Consider the following 22,034-nt stretch of genomic DNA (forward strand, 5'->3'; position numbering starts at 1 on the left):
AAGGGGCAGAATGGGGATTCAAGTTAAGGTCTAAGTAACTTTAAAGCTCACATTCTTTCATCATACCAGTATTTAAATATCTACAAGGCACAGAATTTGCAAGGAAGTTCTAGCACCTCAAATTTTACAAACACAGTTTACATTTAGGAATGGAACACTTGTATTGCCCAGATTGAAGACTACATGTATTTCTTCAAAACAGACAACAGAGACTAACTTAAAACGATTACTTTATTAAAAAATAGCAAATCTCACAAACACATATTTAATTTCTTATCACTGGCCATTGGAAAACACACCAGCGTGTGTACTGATTGTCTAACGTAAACTGAAGCTGGGCTGCCACAAGACGCCTTTGCATCACCAACTTGCAATCAACACTGGAATAAGTTTGGTGAGCTCGGGAAAGACAAATCCCTCAGCCCTGTCAAGAACATTAGTACAATGTATTTCAAGTATAATCCCGTAAGGCAACAATACGAAGCATAGCAGCACAATCTCTGCATCACATTTCCTGATTAAGCCTTCAAAAGGCCTAGGCCTCCAGTTATGGTGAATTACAGTGAGTCACATTTACTAAAAGCAGTATGTGAAAATGATCATTGCACTTGCACTTTAATTACTTTAATTCCTTGTGGAAGATGATTCTGCTACTGGATTTGGCTGGAAAAGTAAAGACTGCTGCTTCTCTTCAAAATCACAAGAAAGCAAACTGCATTTCATTTCAGCTAGTAGAAGTGTTTGGAACATCTTGTGCATCTGCCAAATGGAGTTTTTGTCTGCATTCATCAGTTAAGAAGATTTTCATTCTATAAGGGGTACTTCTTTTACATTTCTGAAAACTACATTCAGAAGCAAAGAGAAAGAGGTATTTAAAACAGAAATATGCTCTAAGGAAAAGCTCTGTGTTGCCACTGAGAAACTAAGATGTGGTAAGACAATTTTTAAATTTACTACATTATACTCTGTCTAGAATTTGAAGACTTTTTTTTTTTTTTTTAATTTTAGAGACAGGGATTCACTCTGTTGCCCTGGCTGAAGTGCAGTACTATGTTCATACCTCACTGCAGCCTTGAACTCCTGGGCTCAAGCAATCCTCCCACCTCAGCCTCCCAAAGGTACGTACCAGCACACCTGGCTAATTTTTCCATTCTTGGTTAGAGATGGGGGTCTTGCTGTGTTGCCTAGGCTGGTCTTGAACTCCTGTTCTTAAACAACCCTCCTGCCCTGGCCTCCCAAAGTGCGTGCTGGGATTACAGGTGTGAGCCACCACAACTGACCCAGAATTCTTTTAATGTATCAATAATCATATTCATAGTAAGGAGCTGATTAGAGACAAATATGTCAAGACACTAGATTAAAAAAATCTTTTGAGAAGACACCACTTTATCATCTTTGGGAAAACAATTCTGTGTATAAGTCCAAAAATAAAATCATTACAGGTCTAAAATCTTTTCTATAATTATCTTAATTGTTCCTCAAGAAGACTGGAAACAGGACGGGAATCTTGCGTGTATTAGTCCTCCTTTCTTACAATCACTGTCTTTCATTTTTCTCATTGACCTGTATTTATCCACCTGTTACTTATTTTTCAAGACCCAACTCAATGATATGAATATACTGAAAGTAACTAAATACTTGCAGTACATGTATGGCAGAGGTTGCAAAAATGTACAGACATAAGCATTGCCATCAAAAACATTCTTGTCCAGTGGGAAGGCTGAGATTTAACACATGTAAAAATCAACAGAAAATAAAATAATGCAGAACGCTAGGCTGAGGTACAAATGAAATTCTTTATGGAAGTGGTCATGTTGAATGTAACATAAGGTGAACAAGGAGGTGAAAGTAACTCTAGGTAGGAAGTACGACCTGAACAAAGGCATTATGGTGAGAATGAACATGATGTGTTCTTGGGCATCCAGAAAACCAGCCTGAGGGGAATGAAAAGAATAAAAAATATGTGATCCAATTATTAAGAACCTTTAAAAGGGTTGACATGGTTTTAAAAAATTGATAAAAAAATAGAAATGACAGGAAGAAAGTGATGTTTCAGGAATATTAATTTTGTAGCAAGGTCTAAAGTTTAGAGCAACACTGCCAATAGAAATACAATGAAGGCTGGGAGCAGTGACTCGCGCCTGTAATCCCAGCACTCTGGGAGGCTGAGGCAGGAGGACTGCTTGAGCCCAGGAGTATGAGACCAATCTTGGCAACATAGCAAGACCCTGTCTCTTAAAAAAAGTAGATTAGCCAGGCATAAAGTATACCTGTAGTCCTAGCTACTCAGGAGGTTGAGGTGGGAGATCAACTGAGCCCAGGAAGTCAAGGCTGCAGTGAGCCATGATCCTGTCACCGCACTCTAGCCTGGGTGATGGAGCAAGGCTCTGTCTCAAAAAAAAATATATAATATTTTAAGAATTATTTCAACATGTAATCATTGTAAAAATTGAGATATTTTATGTTCTTTTAAAAATATTAAGTCTTTGAAATGGTTTAATGGCTACTGTATTGAACAGTGCAACTCTAGAACTGGAACAGAAAATTGAAAAAGTATAAGCAGGTGACGAGGTCCTGGATTATGTAGAGAGTGAAGGAAGAATAAAAGCAGAACTGATGATACTGATGATGACTGACAACTGTAATGAAGAGATGGCAAACAGACTTCATATCCACATCCAGGCTCAATGGCAGAGAATGCCATGCCTGATTAGCAGTATCTGCCATGGTCCTTGAAAGCATCTGAAAATATTCTTGGAGACTGAATTGACAGAGGCAGTCATGACAGAGAGGGAAATAAGGAGGGGAGAGTTTAAGTACTGAGAGAACACCTATTACTGGTGAGGAAACTATGGTGGCCAGATTTTGTTCAAGGTTACACGACTGCTTACCAAGCATTCCAAAGCCTACACTCTTGTATTATATAGGATATTCCGCTGCTTTGTTTGTGGTGGGTAAATTCCACCACAGGTTGAGTCACAGAAAGTGGTTTAAAAAAAAATTCTAAATGTTTAACAAAAACTCACAAAAAAGGGCCGGGCATGGTGGCTCACACCTGTAATCCCTGCACTTTGGGAGGCTGGGGCGGGCGGATCACCTAAAGTCAGGAGTTCAAGAACAGCCCGGCCAACATTGTGAAACACCATTTCTATTAAAAATACAAGAATTAGCCAGGTGTGGTGGTACATGCCTATAATCCCAGCTACCTAGGAGGCTGAAGCACAAGAATTGCTTGAACGAGGTGGAGGAGGTTGCAGTGAACTGAGATCACACTACTGCTCCAGCCTGGGTGACAGAGCAAGACCCATCTCAAAAAAAAAAAAAAAAAAAAAAGACACAAACAAGGATAGGAGATATTTAAGTGTCATAGCAGAGAAAGAATATAAAACATTGAAGGAATATAGTTAAAAAGAACTTTTTGCAAGAAAAACCCCTTGATTAACTCAAATCTTATCCCCGTTTTAACTCTTTCTTGACAATGAAATATTACATTAATCTCTCCCCACAGTTTATGTAACACCTTATTTTCTTTCTCTGCAAAATGGGGGCATAACACCATCTACTTCCAAGTAGGGCCAAATAAGATAATGGACATAAAATCCTTTATACAGTACTGAGAAAACAGTAAGTATTCATGAAGAGTAGCTATTAACTGCCATTATAGAACTTGTATATACCTCCTGATTTCTTTTGCCCAGGCTGGAGTGCAATGGCACAATCTTGGCTCACTGCAACCTCCGCCTCCCAGGTTCAAGCAATTCTCCTGTCTCAGCCTCCTAGGTAGCTGGGATAACAGGTGCCTACCACCATACCCGGCTAATTTTTCTATTTTTAGTAGAGATAGGGTTTCACTTTGTTGGCCAGGCTGGTCTTGAACTCCTGACCTCAAGTGATCTGCCTGCCTCGGCCTCCCAAAGTGCTGGGATTACAGGTGTGAGCCACCGTGCCTGGCCCTGATTTCTTAATTGTTGTTACTGCACAATTCAGCAGTTACTAACAGTATGAATATAATCTTATAGTAATAATAGTAATTTATATATATATAGTTTGGAAATTTTCACATACACATAATCACATGTAGTAATTACCCTATATTACAGAGAACCCTCTGAGATGTTAAACAGTTTGCCCAAGGTTACATTATCAAAATGTAGAACCAAATTTAAAACATCAAATCTCTACAACCAGTATCCTTTGTATCTTAATAACTGGTTCAAAGAAGGTATCTTACCTCTCAGATTATTTTATGGGCAAGACCATGCCTCATTGTTCTTTTGTACCTTACCATTGTGCCTATTGTTATGTTCAAAAATACATTTTGAAAAGTTCTTAAAATAATTGCTCTAAATTGAAATGTCAAACCTGAATATTCTACATGTGTCTGGGTGATTTCTTTACACTAATCCTGTAATACACTAACTACATTTAATTATGAAATGTCATTTCACAAGCTATGTTAAGCATCCCTCAAAGGCTTCATTTTAATAATATCTAGTTTTCAATTTTGTTCACCTAAAATTTCCTATGTGATGATATTAAATTAGGTATAGTAGATTATCTCTGAATTTCTCACTGCCAGTTAGCCTCAGAATCTAAGCTTCAGAATAACTTATATAGCAACTAACCTAATCCTCAATTTTCATGATTAAAAATAATAATTTGTCTTAAACATTCAAAAGCAGTACAAAACAAAGCAGAACAAACCAGAAACAAAATTTCAGCATAGAAAACAACAAGAAAATTCCATTTGGAACCCAAAGTGGGCAGGGAATGGTGCCTCACCCCTGTAATCCCAGAACTCTGGGAGGCTGCAGTGGGAAGACTGCTTGAGCCTCAGAGGCTGAGGCTGTGGTGAGCCGTGATCATGGTACTGCACTCCAGTCTGGGCCATGGAGTGAAACCCTGTTTCTAAAAAAAAAAAAAAAAAAAAAGAGAAAGAAGAAAACAGCAAAGAAAGGAAAGAAAACTAAGGAGGAAGAGTGATACCTCTAGTGAATAATACTCTCTTTTTTCACCATATCTAAATAACACATCTTTCTAAAACTTGATTGAGACTATTCACCAGAAATTGTAAGTTGTAAACTTTTCACTGTTGAGAGTAGGCAAAGGATACATGGAAGAATTCAATTCTTCTAACTGCAAAACAAAGAAACAAATTTATTTTTAATTTTTATAAGATCAATATAAATAGTTGTTAATTATTTGTTTTTAAATACATTATTTTTCATTTAAGGTTTCTTGTGTTGGGCACAGTGACTCGTGCTTATAATTCTGGCATTTTGGGAGGCCAAAGCGGGAGAATTGCTTGAGTCCAGGAGCTCCAGACCAGCCTGGGCAAGATGGTAAGATCTCATCTCTACAAAAAAAAAAAAAAAAAAATTAGCCAGGCATGGTGATGCACACCTGTGGTCCAGCTAGTCAGGAGGCTGAGGTGGGAGGATTGTTTGGACCCTGGAGTTTAAAGCTGCAGTGAACTCTGTTAGTGCCACTGCACTCCAGCCTGGGCGACAGAATGAGATTCTGCCTCAGAAAAAAAAAAAAAGCTTTCTTTAAATGAAAAGGCAAAAAGTATGAAAGAAGAAAACTTTCAAAAAATTTTCAGGCCGAAAAATTCCTTTTTGCAAAAATAATTATAGCATTAACATGTATGAAACAAGAATATGAGAAGAGCGGCCAGGCGTAGTGGCTCTTGCCTGTAATCCTAGCACTTTGGAAGGCTGAGGGGAGAGGCTTGCTTGAGCCCAGGAGTTCAAGACCAGCCTGAGCAACATAACAAAACCCTGTCTCTACAAAAAAATAGAATATGAGGACAGGTGATAAAAACTGGAGTTTTATAAGTATTCCTAAAACCAGGCGTAATAACAGTCATCTCTAATAGTTTTTAAAAGAAAAAAAGTTGCCATTTTAATGATCAAAATCTTTAAAACTATCATAGATTGCAAAGAGGTTTCATGTCACTCAATTTTCTATATGAGATAGAATTTATCTCGCGTTGTCTTAGGCTGTTTGGGCCGCTATAACAAACACCATAAACTGGTGGCTTATAAACAACAGAAATTTACTTCTCATAGTTCTACAGGGTGGAAAGTCCAAAATTAAGGAGCTAGCAGATCTGGCATCTGGGGAGGGCATGAACCTCTTCCTGGTTCATGGAACAGGAGGGTTTTCTCCCCATGTCCTCACATGGTAGAAGGGATAAGGGGTTTCTCTCGGGTCTTTTTTATAAGGACATTAATCATATTCTTGCCCGAATCACCTCCCAAAGGCCCCATCTCCTCCTACCATTACCTTCTAAGTTAAGATTTCAACATATGCTTTCTGGGGAGGACATAAACATTCAGACCACAGCATTTTTATCTTACAGAAGGAAAAATCTGAATTACAAAAAATGTTAACTAAATGGCTCAGTGTTGCTCAGTTATAACCCAAATGCAGACCCTGAACTCAACAAAGGCTTTCTGGTTTCAAATGTAGTGTTCTTTTCACTATACCATTGTTATTCTCCTAAATGTATAGCAAATTATATTTCTATCTGTTAAGAGGGAAAAAAACATAAAACATGAACTGGTAAGGCTGGGCACTGTGGTTCACACTTGTAATCCCAGCACTTGGGGAGGCCAAGGTGGGTGGATCACTTGAGTTCAGGAGTTCGAGACCAGCCTGTACAACATGGTGAAACCTCATCTCTACTAAAAATACAAAAATTAGCCAGGTATGGTGGCTCGTGCCTATAGTCCCAGCTACTTGGGGGTGCTGAGGCAGGAGGATTACTTTGAGTTCAGGAAGTTTCTGAGGCTGCAGTGAGCTGAGATGGCGCCACTGCACTCCAGCTTGGGTGACAGGTGAGACCCTGTCTCAAACAAACAAACAAACAATGAACTGTAAATGGAAATACTTGCAAGACTGAATATGACAGACTTGAAATACAAAGATTATAGACTGGAAATAGTGAAAGTGTTATTTCACATTTACTTATTCAGAAGAGAGAAAACAGTAGAAATAAACCCTTTTTGTTAATAGGGAATCTAAAACTAAAGTGTATTGAATTCAATTTTTATTTATTTTAGTTCCAAAAAAAATTTAGAGGCAAATTCAATTAACATTTCTCAGTGTAACAATCATACCTCGGCCGGGCGTGGTGGCTCACACCTGTAATCCCAGCACTTTAGGAGGCCAAGGTGGGTGGATCACCTAAGGAGAGGAGTTTGAGACCAGCCTGGCCAACATAGTGAAACTCCATCTCTTATTAAAAAAAGTAAAAAAAAGTAAAAAAAAGTTTAAAAGTAAGTAATTAAAAAAAAAAATCATACCTTGTGTTATGTGCTAAACTGTGTACCCTCCAAAATTCATGTTTCAGTCCTCACCCCCAGTATCTCCAAATGTGAGTAGATTTTTTTTTTTTTGAGACAGAGTCACACTCTGTTGGCCAGGTTGGAGTGCAGTAGTGCGATCTCGGTTCACTGCAACCTCCGCCTCCTGGGTTCGAGTGATACTCCTGCCTCAGCCTCCTGAATAGCTTAGATTACAGGTGCACGCCACCACATTGAGCTAATTTTTGTATTTTTAGTAGAGATAGGGTTTCACTGTGTTGGTCAGGCTGGTCTCAAACTCCTGACCTTGGGTGATCCACCCACCTTGGCCTCCCAAAGTGCTGGGATTACAGGTGTGAGCCACTGCACCCAGCCTGAATGTGAGTAGATTTGAAGACAGGGGTTTTAAACAGGTAATTAAGTTACAATGAGGTCATTAGGGTGGGCCCTCATCCAATGTGACTGGCAGGAAAAGCAAAGTTGGACACTTGGCATAGAGGAAGAAGCCATGAGAACCTGATGGCTACCTACAAACTAAGAGGCCTCAGAAAAAAAACAAATCTGCCAACTTGAGCTCCAACTTTTAGCCTCCAGAATTGTAAAAAAATTAATTTCTGTTGTTAAAGTCACCCAGTCTGTGGTACTTTGTTTTGGCAGCCCTAGCAAAGTCATACATATGGCAGTGTACTAAATTAGCAGAAACACCAAATGTAGTTCTCTATTTAAAAACAAGTAACCACCACCTGAGTAAATAACACAAAATGTATTATCATGTCAGAAAAGGTCTTTTTGACTACTATCCTCTGTATCTTAAGATTTTATTATATCTGTACAGAAGCAAATGTTTTGCTTTCAGATTTGCCAGTATCTGTATTCTGAGAATACATGCTTAGATGTAAATATGATAACTTCCTTGGAATATGTTTCTTTTAAAAAAGAGGAAAGTTTTTACAACATGTATGAAACTTGAACATTAAATAAAATTATCCACTTCGGCCGGGCGAGGTAGCTCACGCCCGTAATCCCAGCACTTTGGGAGGCTGAGGCAGGCAGATCACGAGGTCAAGAGATTGAGACCATCCTGGCCAACATGGTGAAACCCCATCTCTACTAGAAATACAAAAATTAGCTGGGTGTGGTGGCGTGTGCCTATAGTCCCAGCTACTTGGAAGGCTGAGGCAGGAGAATTGCTGGAACCTGGGAGGCAGAGGTTGCAGTGAGCCAAGATTGCGCCACTGCACTCCAGCCTGGCGCCTGGTGACAGAGCAAGACTCTGTCTCAAAAAAAAAAAAAATTTCCACTTAGGCCACATACTGTCAATTCCATTGATATGAAATGTCCACAACAGGCAAATCTATAAAGGCAGAAAGTAGATTAGGGGTTGCTAGGGGATGGGGAGAGGAGAGAATGGAGAGGTACAGTGTTTCTTTTTGGGGTGGTGAACATGTTCTGCAGTTCAACAGCAATCTGTACAGCATTGTGAATACACTAAAAACCACGTAATTGTATAAATTAAAATAGTTCAAAAGCTAAATTTTTTGCAATAAAAAATATTTTTTAAAAGAACAAAGCAAAAGAATGATACTTACATCTGACAGCAGCCTATCCAGATTGGAGTCACTGGCTATTTTTCTCTTATCCTCAGGAAGCTCCTCTAACTCCCCATAGAGCTCCAGATTCAAGCGAGCTAATTTCTCCTGCATCCCCCGAACATGTTCCATCTGTTCAATGGAACATTCATTTCCTTGGGAACATTCCAGAACATTAATAATCATTAGGACAGTTCAAAATAACAGGCTTGAGTCAAAACACTTAAACTCTAGGCCCTCTAAAAGAAACAAGTTTTCTTTCTTCTGTAAATTAGATAATCATTAATATTTTCTGTGTTTAATAACAAATCAAATTTCTGACCAGGAAAACAATGACCAACCTAAGAAATAACCTTGGGTACTGAAGCAAATCATATAGGAAATATTTCTTTTTAAAAAGCAAAATCAGGCTGTGCATGGTGGCTTGTACCTAAAATCCCCACACTTGGGAGGTCGAGGCAGTAAGACTGTTTGAGCCCAGGAGTTCAAGACCAGCCTGGGCAACATGGCAAGACCCTACCTCTAAAAAAAATTAAAAAAGAAACACATTAGCTAGGCATGGTAGTGCATGCCTCTGGTCACAGCTACTTGGAAGACTGAGGCAGGAGGATTGCTTGGGCCCAGCCAGCACGTGAAGGTGGCAGTAAGCTGTGTTTAAGCCACTGTACTCCAGCCTAGGTGATAGAGTGAGACCCTGTCTCAAAAAAAAAAAAAAAAAGAAAGAAAAGAAAAAATCATCCCTTAAGTAGAGAAAATATATTTTCTTCAACAGTAATATGTAGAAGCAAAACAGCACCATTTAATCATGTCCAGTTTGACAACTGCTGTTTGAACTGAGTGACCCAATATTTTATAATAATTTGAGTGAAATTAAGAGTTCTAGGCCCGGCTGGGCACAGTGGCTCACGCCTGTAATCCCAGCATTTTGAAAGGCTGAGGTGGGCAGATCACTTGAGGTCAGGAGCTGGAGACCACCAGCCTGGCCAACATAGTGAAACCCCATCTCTACTAAAAATACAAAAAATCAGCCGGGCATGGTGGCGGGTGCCTGTAATCCCAGCTACATGGGAGGCTGAGGCAGGAGAATTGCTTGAACCCAGAAGGTGGAGGTTGCAGTGAGCCAAGATCATGCCATTGTACTCCAGCCTGGTGACAGAGTGAGACTCTGTCTCAAAAAAAAAAAAGGAAGAGTTTTAGGCCCAGTGAGGTGGCTCATGCCTATAATCCTAGCATGATGGGAGGCCAAGGCTATGGATCACTTGAACTCATGAGTTCGACACCAGCCTGGGCAACATGGTAAAACCTCATCTCTACAAAAATACAAAAAATTAGCCAACTAGCTAGGCGTGGTGGCACATGCCTGTAATCCCAGCCACTTGGGAGGCTGAGGTGGGAGGATCACATAAGCCTGGGGAAGTTGAGGCTGCAGTGAACCATGATTACACCACTGCACTCCAGCCTGAGTAAGAGAGCGAAACCCTGTCTCAAACAAAAAAAAGAAAAGAGTTCTGGCTGGGCACGGTGGCTCATGCCTCTAATCCTAACATTTTGAGAGGCCAAGGTTTAAGAACTGCTTGAGTCTAGGAGTTCAAGATCAGCCTGGGCAACGTGGTGAAACCTCATCTCCACAAAAAAAGTACAAAAATTAGCCGATGTGGTGGTCTGTGCCTGTAGCCCCAGATACTTGGGAGGCTGAGGTAGGAGGATGGCTTGAGCCCAAGGAGGCCGAGGCTGCAGTGAGCTGTGATCATACCACTGCACTCCAGCTTAGGTGACAGAAAGAGACCCTGTCTCAAAAAAAAAAAAGTTCAATAATGACTTCAAATGTGAATCATTTTGCCAACCAACTGTGTATTCTTCCTTTAAGAAATCTAAATGAAAAGATTTATGAAGCATGAAAAATATTATGAAGCATGAGCAACACAATGTAGTATTTTTCATTGTTACACAGTTGTCAAGACAACTTAACTGCTAATGGATAGGTCTTACATTACGTTGTGACCAAGAGTCACTCTGAAGTGACATTATCTGCCCAGAGTAACTAATTTATACACATAACGTATGATCTTTTCCTTCAATTTTAAGTACAGAGTCTGCAATCCCTTGATAGTATATTTTTTTCCAAAAAAACCTTTTTCTTTTTCCTAAAGGTACTACAAAGGTAAAATATACCTCAGCTAAAGTTGAAGTACATATCCTGAATATGAATTAATATAAATTATACTAGTTTCCTCTAGCCAGCTTTATAACATTTTCATAAATGGACTATGGTACATTATGCTAAGGACTACTAATGTTGAAGCTAGTTATAGCTCTCTCAAAATCGTCCTTTCTTCACAGTAAAATGTATTTCCTCTATTTTAGTAATGTTTTTCAACATTAGTAACTTGGAAGGTCAAGTGGAAAAAACAGAAATATCTCCAGATATGTGTTTGTGTGTATGTCTGTGTGTATGTATGCAAATATACAGTAAAAATATAAAGAGGTAGAAATCATAGGGGAAAAGATGGGAATCAGAGGACGGATCTAGGTGACCTACCATGAGAACAACAGAAGCTTCAGAGGCGAAAACAGAAGAGATGGAAGATAAATAATAAATAATAGAAAATATGTTATGTGACATGAAAGATGAGTCAGCAGATATAAAGGGCTCACGGATTCCCAGGCAGATTGATGAGAAAAGACACAGTCCTAAGCATATCCTGGAAAATGCCTAACCTTTAAAGATAAAAGAAAAACATCTTTTAATCATCAAGACAAAAATATAAATTACCTGGTAAGAAAGAATCTCACTGGCAATGGAATTCTCATCTGCAATACTTTTATTATAAAGAGTAATCAGTAGGATAACAGATAAAGACAAGAAAGGATTTCAATCCATAAACACAAAGGCAACATAGAGTAGGGGAGGAAAGGTGCTGGGAAAAAGCAAAGGCATGGAAGTGGTCCCAAGATTACATCTCAAGGGTAGGAGGGAAGAAGGGAAGAGAGGGGAAGTGAAAGTATTCTGAAGATACCGCCTTACTGGGATGGGCTAAAGCAAGGAGGTAGGGATACAATAAAGTATTTTTGTGAGATAAATAATGTACTTTTAATGTCTTCTTTTCAAATATTAACATAACCAAGGCTGGAAACCCAGAAACTATGAAAGAAAAGATACAGACATGTTTGAGAATGCAAAAAGTAAAAACTTTTACAAGGTTAAATATACCATAAAAAAATGCACAGACAGAATAAATTCAGTAAACAGCAATAAATACATAATAGAGATCAGAGGGCTAGTATCTAAAACACAAAGGGCTCTTTACAACGGACAACTAAAGGATACATAACCAAGTAGAAAACTGAGGAAAGGTCCTGAAAAGGACCTACCAAACAGTCTAGCAAACACACATGGATCTTCAAACTCAACAGTAATAAAAAGACATCTCACTTTACACCAAGAGACTGGTAAAAATTAAAAGACAAATAATACCTACAGCTTGGTGGAAATTCAGGGAAAAATGTTCTTTCATAAATTGTTGATGGAACCTAGAAGTGCAGTATTTTTTTTTTGCAAAGCAATCTGTATACTTCTATTAAAATTACATATATGCTTTGACCCAGCAATCTCACTCATAAGACTCAATCCCAAAAGAATAAAAGCACCGGCCTAAAGATATATGTAAAATGATGTTCACTACACCATTGTGTTTGGTGGCTCAAAATGAGAAACAAAGTAATGCCTTTCAATAGGGACATGGTTGAATAAACTAGAGTATATTCACAACTTGGAATATTATGTTGCCATTAAGAACTAGAGCCATCTGAGGTGCATTAGAGAGATTTCTATCAGATACTCTTTATGCAGGAAAGCAAGATATAGAATATCTTATATAAGATACCATTTGTATTAAATAATGAAAATAAAAATATGAAAAGATATATACCTGGATTGTTAACAAATGGTTAGGATGAGGGGAAGTGGAAGTAGCAGAAGGGATAAGGGAGGGAATAGGGAAGTCAAGTAGAAAAAACATGGGGAAGGGAAAAAATATTTAAAAGAATCAATATGTATGTGGACATTTACACATTTGTATAAGATTATGCATCTTCTAAAAATTGGAGAAGTTAAAACATTTGTTTAAAAGATTATATATATTCAACAATATTGAAATTACTTTTTAAAATATTGGGAAATAATTTTATCATTAGAAAAAGCTTACAAATAAGTTTCAAACTGCACATGAAAAATCTGACTATATCTTTTGTGAACTCTGTGTATATAAAAAAATACCTGTTCAGAATTTTTAATGGGACAATCAGTTAACTATTCTTATGTCTTCATGAAGAAAACAAGAAAACTGGATTCTTTTAATTTCTAACTTTAAATCAGGAATCCTGGGCAAGAAACAAGTTTAAGCATAAGAGGGTAAGGGAAAATAATCTTGATACTTTCAAAATGAAGATACTAAGTCTACAATATTTTAACTGACCAAGACTGTCCCTCTTATTGGTTAAATGTGCAAGATACTTACTTCATTATAGCAATCCTACTTTGACTTTCAACTAACCCTTCCTCTTAAAAATAACTTTTTCCTAGAAGTTTTAGAAGGCAAATTATGTTCTAAGACAAAATCTAGGATGATTGCCTTTTATGCCTGTGGGCTATTTTTTTCTTAAGAAAGAAACTGACACTTTGAAAAGGAGAGTAAAATACACACAGAAAATAGGTTACAAACATCACAGAGAAAAATACAGTAGAGAAACATCTATTGCTTACCAAATGCTTGAAGTTTTCCAGAGTGGAAATCATTCAAAAGACTTAGCAGCCCTCTCTCCATCTCCTGTACATCTGAGACATCTGTGAGGAAGGAGTGCTGAATCGGAGTTGACTGAGCGCCTTTTCCCTCTCCACCCTGAGGTTTGGTCTTCTCTTTCATCACTCTGTAAATATGATGCAATTAACATTAATTCTATCTTTTTAGGCTATTTTAGATTAATTTTTTAGTGAAGTAAATGGAATTTCCAATAAATCAAATAAAGTCAATACTAAATAGAAACTCCAAGCCAGAAAACAAAAGAAAAAACAGGTTGTACTCGGGAGACTGAGGCAGGAGAATCACTTGAACCCAGGAGGCAGAGGTTGCAGTGAGCTGAGATCACGCCACTGCACTCCACCTGGGCAACAGAGTGAGACTCCATTTCAAAAAAAAAAGAAAAACCAGGTTGTGAAAAACCTCAAACAAATGTATAAAATATTACTATGAAGGCATATAAAAAGTTTGATTAATACATTTATATAATATGCTAATTCTTTGGACTGCAGAAAAGAAAACGTGTCTTTATTATCCTATGCTTTACACTTCATTTCTCAGAAAAAGGTATTACAAGTTTCCCTTCTAAACGTTATTTGTTCCTTGAACTATCAGTAGTTCTACAAGTGGTTATGGGGTCCCTACTCTGTAGCTGACATTATCCACAAATGCCCAGTCTAAGGGAAGATATTTAAATTCATAATCACCATGTAATGGAATGCTAAAAACTTGTTATCATCCTTGACTCCTCCAACTTCCTAAGGCTCCTACATGCAGTCATGAAGTCCTATCAATTCTACCCACAAAACATCTAATCTCTCCAGTTTTCTTTCTCCCCGCCACCATTCCATCTCTTAACCAAACAGCTTCCCAACCAGTCTCCCTATCTCTGTGTGTGATCCCTGATCTCCCTCTCTCCCCACAGGGCAGCCAAGTCCATTTCTGGGAAAAAAAAAAAAATCAGATTATATAATTTGCTTAATTAAAAATGCTTCAGTAGGCCGGGCATGGTGGCTCACGCCTGTAATCCCAGCACTCTGGGAGGCCCAGGCGTGGGGATCATCTGAGGTCAGGAGTTCAAGACCAACATGGCCAAGATAGTGAAACCCTGTCTCTATTAAAAACACAAAAATTAGCCAGGTGTGGTGGCGCACACCTGTAGTCCTAGCTACTCAGGAGGCGGAGGCAGGAGAATCCCTTTGAACCCAGGAGGCGGAGGTTGAAGTGAGCTGAAATCGCACCACTGCACTCCAGCCTGGGTGACAGAGTGAGAATCTGTGTCAAAAAAAAAAAAAAAAAAAAAAGAAGCTTCAGTAGCAGTTTTGCATTGCCTGCTGGATATAATCTTATATCCCTAAGAAACCCTATTCTCCCTGTTTATGCTCTAGCCACTGAATCTCTTTCGTTTCCTAGAAATCCATTCTCTTATCTTCTTACATGCTAATCCTCTGCCTACATTAGCATCCTTCCACTTACTGCCATCTTTGCCAGGCTGCCTCCCACACATCTTCAAGTCTCAGTTTAAATGCTATTTCCTCAGGAAGGCCTTTTCGGAACCCCTAGACTAAATCAGTCCTTATTACACATGTCTGGCATATACCAGACTCTCAAATATTTGAGTGATGATGTTATGCATACTGTGACATAGGAAGAGAGAGAAACAGCAGTTCGCTCAGCCTGGAGCCAGCCAGAGAAGGCTTCCTACAAGTGATAAGTGACCGAAGCCTTAAAGAACAAGTAGGGGCTAAACAGCCAAAATGGGAGAAGGAGTAATTTATCTTTATAATCCAATGCACACTACAAATCCTGACATGGAAGTATATTCAGTACTCAGCTTTAACATAATGTTGAATGAAGACATCTTCCCACAGCTGTCCTCACCATAATAAGGATAAGATAAAAAGGGTGTGTGTGTGTGTGTGTGTATATATATATATATATACACACACACACACACACACACACACACACAAACACAAACACACATATGCCCAGGGAAGGCAGGGGAGGGGGCACGCAAGAAAGAGACTAAATTCTTTTTTTTTTTTTTTGAGATGAAGTCTCACTCTGTTGCCCAGGCTGGAATGCAGTGGCATGATCTCGGCTCACCACAACCTCTGCCCTCTGGGTTCAAGCAATTCTCCTGCCTCAGCCTCCAGAGTAGCTGGGATTACAGATGCGCACCATGGCACCTGGCTAATTTTTTTTGTATTTTTAGTAGTGATGGGGTTTCACCATGTTGAACTCTTGACCTCAGGTAATCTACCTACCTCGGCCTCCCAAAGTGCTAGGATTACAGGCATGAGCCACCGCGACCAGCCAAAGCAACTAATACTCCTAACATGAAAGAAGTTTAGAATATGTACATTGTTGACAGTAGGTCAATAATAGTTCTTCCCAAAGCAAGGTCTGCATTTTACATATATTACATACATTATGTAATACCTTGTTACTCAAAGTGCTGTCCATGACCCATAGAAGCAACCTCACTTGTGAGCTTCTTAGAAATGCTCATCTGAGGTCTCATCCCACACTGATGTGGAATCTGTATTCTAAAAAAAATCCCTGAGAGATCCATATTCACATTTAAAATCTGAGATAAACTATTACAGAGTGTGAGGTTTCAGCATGACAAACGTATTTTTTCCTCTCAAATTTGGAAGTGTTCTCCAAGTAAAGGTTTCACATCAGTACATCATTTAACAACCCTCTCAGAAAACAAACACAAAAGATAAAACAAAAATCTGTTTATTCCTGCTTCAATGTTATGTCACACTCTCACTTTATGTTAACACAATTCAACAATAAAAAAGCACATAATGAAATTGCACTATGTGCAAAGCCGCACTGAAGTGCTGTCAGGCACACAATGATGATGCATATAGTCCCAGTCCTCAGGAAGCCTACATCTAGAAGACGGTGTGGAAATTAAACCACCAGTAAAAATGACAATGACACAAAGAAACTGCTTTTAAAAATATAGAGAAAGGAGTGATTATTTTAAAAATCTCTTGGTTTTCTTTTTCTACCAACTATAAACCTATTCAAAATCTGACTTTAAATTAAACTCCTCCATGAGGAAAACCCCTTTTCATTCTGATACTTTATTCAAAGGAAACCCTCAAAACTCTTGTTTATAATTTGCTGCTCATTGGAATACTTCTTCCCAATGTTCTCTTGTCTTTGGCTATATCCCTTCTGCTTTCATAAAGAGAGATTATCATCAAGGCAGTAATCTCATCTTTTACTAGGTGTAAACCCAGCAGCTATAGAATGCAACAGGCATTTCCTTAACTAACTCAGCAGGATGAGTTTGGATGTGAGTACATTTATTTAATAATTAGAAAGAAGAGCCGGGCATGGTGGCTCATGCCTGTAATCCCAGCACTTTGGGAGGCTAAGGCGGGCAGATCAGGAGGTCAGGAGATCAAGACCATCCTGGCTGGCATGGTGAAACCCCATCTCTACTAAAAATACAAAAAATTAGCCAGGCGTGATAGCCAGCACCTGTAATCCCAGCTACTCGGGAGGCTCAGGCAGCAGAATCACTTGAACCCGGCAGAGGTTGCAGTGAGCTGAGACTGTGCCACTGCACTCCAGCCTGGGCAACACAGTGAGCCTCTGTCTTAAAAAAAAAAAAAAAAGATTGACATTATATGACACTTTTTTCTATAAAGCTATAATCTTTCCTTCCAAATACCTAATACTACAAAATACTTACAAATATGTAACAGTAACATATAATATAAACTTGTCATTTCTATTTCCTTTAAATATCCTGTATGCAAAAGATGTTTGCCAAATATAAATAGTGATTAATTCTAGATGTTAGAATTTCTGCATTTTGAATTTTTTTTCCTGTTTGAATTTTTATAAAAAACAGAAATTATTTATGCAAAAACAATGACATCATTATTTTTTAGAAATAAAATCTGCAAGCTGGGTGTGGTGGCACACACCTGCTGTCACAGGCCCTCAGAAGGCTGAGGAAGGCGGATCCCTTGAGTCCAGAAGTTCAAGGTTGGCCTGGGCAACACAGTGAGACCCCATATTTAAAATACATACATATGTAAAATTCAAAATAAATTTTAAAAAACTACCAAGGCAGCCGGGCGCGGTGGCTCAAGCCTGTAATCCCAGCACTTTGGGAGGCCGAGGCAGGTGGATCACGAGGTCAAGAGATCGAGACCATCCTGGTCAACATGGTGAAACCCCATCTCTACTAAAAATACATAAAATTAGCTGGGCACGGTGGTGCGTGCCTGTAATCCCAGCTACTCAGGAGGCTGAGGCAGGAGAATTGCCTGAACCCAGGAGGCGGAGGTTGCGGTGAGCCGAGATCGCGCCATTGCACTCCAGCCTGGGTAATGAGCGAAACTCCATCTCAAAAAAAAAAAAAAAAAAAAAAAAAAACTACCAAGGCACAAACATTCAGCTTAGTGGAGAGAGAGAGAGAGAGAGAGAGAGAGAGAGAGAGAGAGAGAGAGAACGAGAGAACGAGAACAAAAAACCCTGAAGACTTTATTTCACGTTTTCACTTTTCCCATTTCTGACTAGTTCATCAACATGGTCAACAAGTTTTCTTGTTCTGTATATTTTAATATGAGACAAAGTAAGGGCCTTCAAACCAATATTTCATTTTGCATTTTCTAATCTCTATACACAGTAACTTTCATATATTTTTCTTCTAAATCACATATAATAGATGCCTCGACTGTTTTAAAAGTCAAGCCAAGACTAAAAAAATGTTTTAAGAAGTAGTTGAGTCAGGATTTACTGTAGCGACATTTTACTGTGAACATGTAAAAAGAAGAGAATTCACCTTTTTAACTTTGGCCGCTGTGAAGCTGCCTGTGATGCAGGATTGGAAAACCCTGTGCTTTTACTCACTGGAATGGCATTTTTTTTGGCATTGACAACCTGAGTACAGTGGGCACTAAAAGACTTAGGACTCTTCCTCTTCACTTTCCGCTCTTCCATTGTTTTAAGTTCCTTATTGCACCACGGCCAGCTTCTTAAGACCTAAGTAGGGAAATACAACAATTATATATGTATACTATACTATACAAACATGGAAGAAATTCAAAGACCCATTTCACAGGTCAAAAGAGGATCACAAATTCCAGAGGGCACAAGAAGCTAGAAAATGGGTCTCTTAAGTTTAATCTACTCTACTATGTACCCATAAGCCCCCAGCAAAATTGTCTGGTAGACAAGTTTTTGTTTGTTTTTGTCATTTCTTTATTCCCTCATCCTACAAATATTTACTGATTCTCTTCCACAAGCCAGACCTATTGTGGGTACTGGGGAGACAGCACTGAACAAAACAAAGTCCTTGCCCTCAAGAAGCTTACATTTTACAAGGAGAACAACATATAAACAATAAACAAATGATTCACGTAATATTCCCAGCCTGATTCAAGCTTCAGATGGCCTTTAGGTCTGTCTTCCAAAATGTATGCTCAAGAAGAACCAACTAGATTCAAACAGGTGTAAAATTGTCAGGGAAATTTTGCTAGCATTTTAAAAAGCAACTAGAAGCCTTAGTTTAACTACTAAACAGAAACTCAGTTTCTAGCTAGGGCTAATACTGATTCTAGTTTGGTAATCAAGTGAAGTTCTAGAAAATCAAACTTGTTCGTTGCCTATTTTGAATACGCCTTCTCTAACCATTTCCAAACAAACATGAATTTTATTATATATATTTGGTTTTGTCCACATCAAAAAAGTTAACAATGTGAAGTTACAGAGGGCCCTTCCATGTGGAATATGTGTAAGGCCTCCTGTTTATCTCTATACAGTCCCCTTACTTTATGTATTAATCAGCTCTATTTTTCTAACATCCATCTATTTTAAAATACCCTCCATATTTTATTTGTGCATAATGTTAAATTTTTCTTCATTATTTTATGTATCATAAGATGAGGAATTTATATGGCTATCTACCTCATCAGACTGTAAATTGTCTTAAGAAACATTAGGCCGTATTTTGCATGTTGTGTTTAATTTAAGCATGCCATGACCATTCAAAAAGATTCAAACCCATTGTTGTCGCTTACAATAATTATTTGAGAAATTTAATGAAAATAGATTTTTTTTTTTTTTTTTTTTTTTGCTTTTGCCTGGACTCAGCCCCACTGGCACTGGAATTGAAACCACTGACCTTAAATTGGTTGACGCTAGACAATCACAACTGAAGCTACAATACCCCCAAAGAAGAGCTTTCTGGGAAAGGCTCCAATGCCCAGTCTCTAATCCCAGATGCCAACTGTAAATCCACTTAAACCTTGGCTAACAATTTTTCTTTTAAGAAGCATTTTTGGGCCGGGAGCGGTGGCTCACGCCTGTAAGTCCAGCACTTTGGGAGACTGAGGCGGGCGGATCATGAGGTCAGGAGATCTAGACCATCCTGGCCAACATGGTGAAACCCCGTCTCTACTAAAATACAAAAAATTAGCCGGGCGCGGTGGTGCACGCCTGTAGTCCCAGCTACTCGGAAGACTGAGGCAGGGGAATGGCTTGAACCAGGGAGGCGGAGATTGCAGTGAGCCGACATGACGCCACTGCACTCCAGCCTGGCGACAGAGCGAGACTCCGTCTCAGGAAAAAAAAAACAACAAGCATTTTTGGTAGCAGAACAGTAATTCTGGGGTTGTCTCAACATGAAGCACAAATTAAATAGAACTTTGAAAGATGACTGAATAGAGACGATGGGTTATTAGATCTCTGAAGAGGCAAGGATCCGTAAAAACTTACGATACGCATAAACACGCTGGCCTGAAATTTAACGATGCTAATACACACTTGGTGGTATAAGAAAAAAAAAATCTAGGAAGTAAAGCAATGCAAGTAAACTAATGTTGATCTAAACCACAATGTTCTGGGGAGCCAGCATTTGCGATTTACTCGTTTTTGGAAAGTCACATCTGTCACAAGAGCACCGAAACCCTTCTTGTATATTAAACAGCAAAGAATGTTTTAAAGAAGGCTTAAGTAAACTGCTCATAGTTACTTATTCACACGCTGGTTTTAAGTGCCAGATCTTGCCTCCAAGCAGGACCACTGGGGATCCCTCTTGACATCACTTCATTCCCCTTCCCCAATCTGCCGAAGCGATGACCCTTCACCGCCCAGTACCCAGCAGTGACCACAGCTGTGGGAACGGCCTAAAGGGGCAGGTTGCAGAAGTTTCTTTGCTTCCACTACATACCTGAAGAAGAAAGGGATTGGGGCCCCCTTCCGCAACCCTCAAAGATCCGACAGCTTCAGACGCCACCGCCGCAGCCCCAAGTAGGGCCCGGGTCACATCCCGGGACCCGCGCCTCCGCAGCTCCCTTTGTTTACGGAAGTGACGTAAGGAGGCGGAGCCGCCATACACCAGGCGGAAGCCCCGCCTTTTCCTGCTCCCCCATTGTCACTTGTGTCTCCGCCCTTGGCATTTCATTGCTTCTCCTGTCCTGCCTTCAGCTGTAACTCTGGCGCGCATAGAAAGGAAGACTCATGGCTGGGAGTGTCGTTTTAGGCTCTGTGACACAGAAGCAAGACGCAATAAACGGGTGCAGTGGAGGTAGAAACTGGAAATTCAGTACCCTTCCCGGAAGCTACTCCGCCCCTCGGTGAGTGTCAGATCCCATGAACTACAATTCCCAGAATGCTGTTTGAGCAAACCTGAAGGCGGAACCTGAGTGTCGGCTTTCAACTGTTCCTTGGTTGTTTTCCATTGGTTGCCCGGACTTCTCGCGGCTAAACTAACTTAGGCTTCAAGGCAGTGGGAAAAGTGTGATTCTGTTCAGCGACTATGATACTCAGCCCCTAAATGAGAGTCTGTTATCACTATTAATAGCTGCTCTGGTCGGGCCCTAGACATAACGTTATATCTAAACCTCTCTACAATTTTATGAGTAGGTGTTATAATCCCCGTTTTAGAAATGGGGAATTTGAGGCTGAGAAAGTCTCGTTGATGCAGGTGTGTCTCTGTCACCAAAGACAGTTCTACTTCCACTATGCTTACAGCCTCTGGAGAAGGAATTGCAGGCTGAGAGAAAGAGCTCTATCTTAAAGGAGGGAAGAAATCCACGTTTCATTGCCTGGTCTGGGTAGCCTTCCCGGTGTGGGAGTGGAAGGTGGGAAGGTTTTAGATTTACAGGGCCTTGGATTGAAGAGACTGAAGGAACACCACATACTCCCCCCGCATTACTAATGGGAAACTGTGTCTTGCGATTGTATACATGCTAAAAAAGGCAGAGCAAAGACAACTCCAGTCTCCTGGCTTCTAGGACAGGTTGTTCTTCCACCACCCGCGAATTTTTTTTTAAATTCTGAAATATTTTAAAAAGAAA

At 39.4% G+C, this 22,034-nt stretch overlaps 1 protein-coding gene across 1 annotated transcript; it reads right to left on the minus strand.

The window, feature by feature from the left end:
* Positions 1-213: 213 nt before the first annotated feature.
* CCDC28A (coiled-coil domain containing 28A) lies at positions 214-21,134 on the minus strand. Its single transcript, XM_012474522.3, is given in 7 exon segments — positions 214-779; positions 5,114-5,136; positions 8,900-9,054; positions 13,662-13,825; positions 18,518-18,717; positions 20,906-21,052; positions 21,054-21,134. Coding segments are annotated over 7 exon segments (825 nt in total). The 3' UTR covers positions 214-724.
* Between the last annotated feature and the right edge of the window lie 900 nt (positions 21,135-22,034).

This window comes from Aotus nancymaae, unplaced genomic scaffold (genome assembly GCF_030222135.1).
Source record: "Aotus nancymaae isolate 86718 unplaced genomic scaffold, 86718_ANA_hifiasm-v0.15.2.pri h1tg000040l, whole genome shotgun sequence".
NCBI classification, from domain to species: Eukaryota; Metazoa; Chordata; class Mammalia; order Primates; family Aotidae; genus Aotus; species Aotus nancymaae.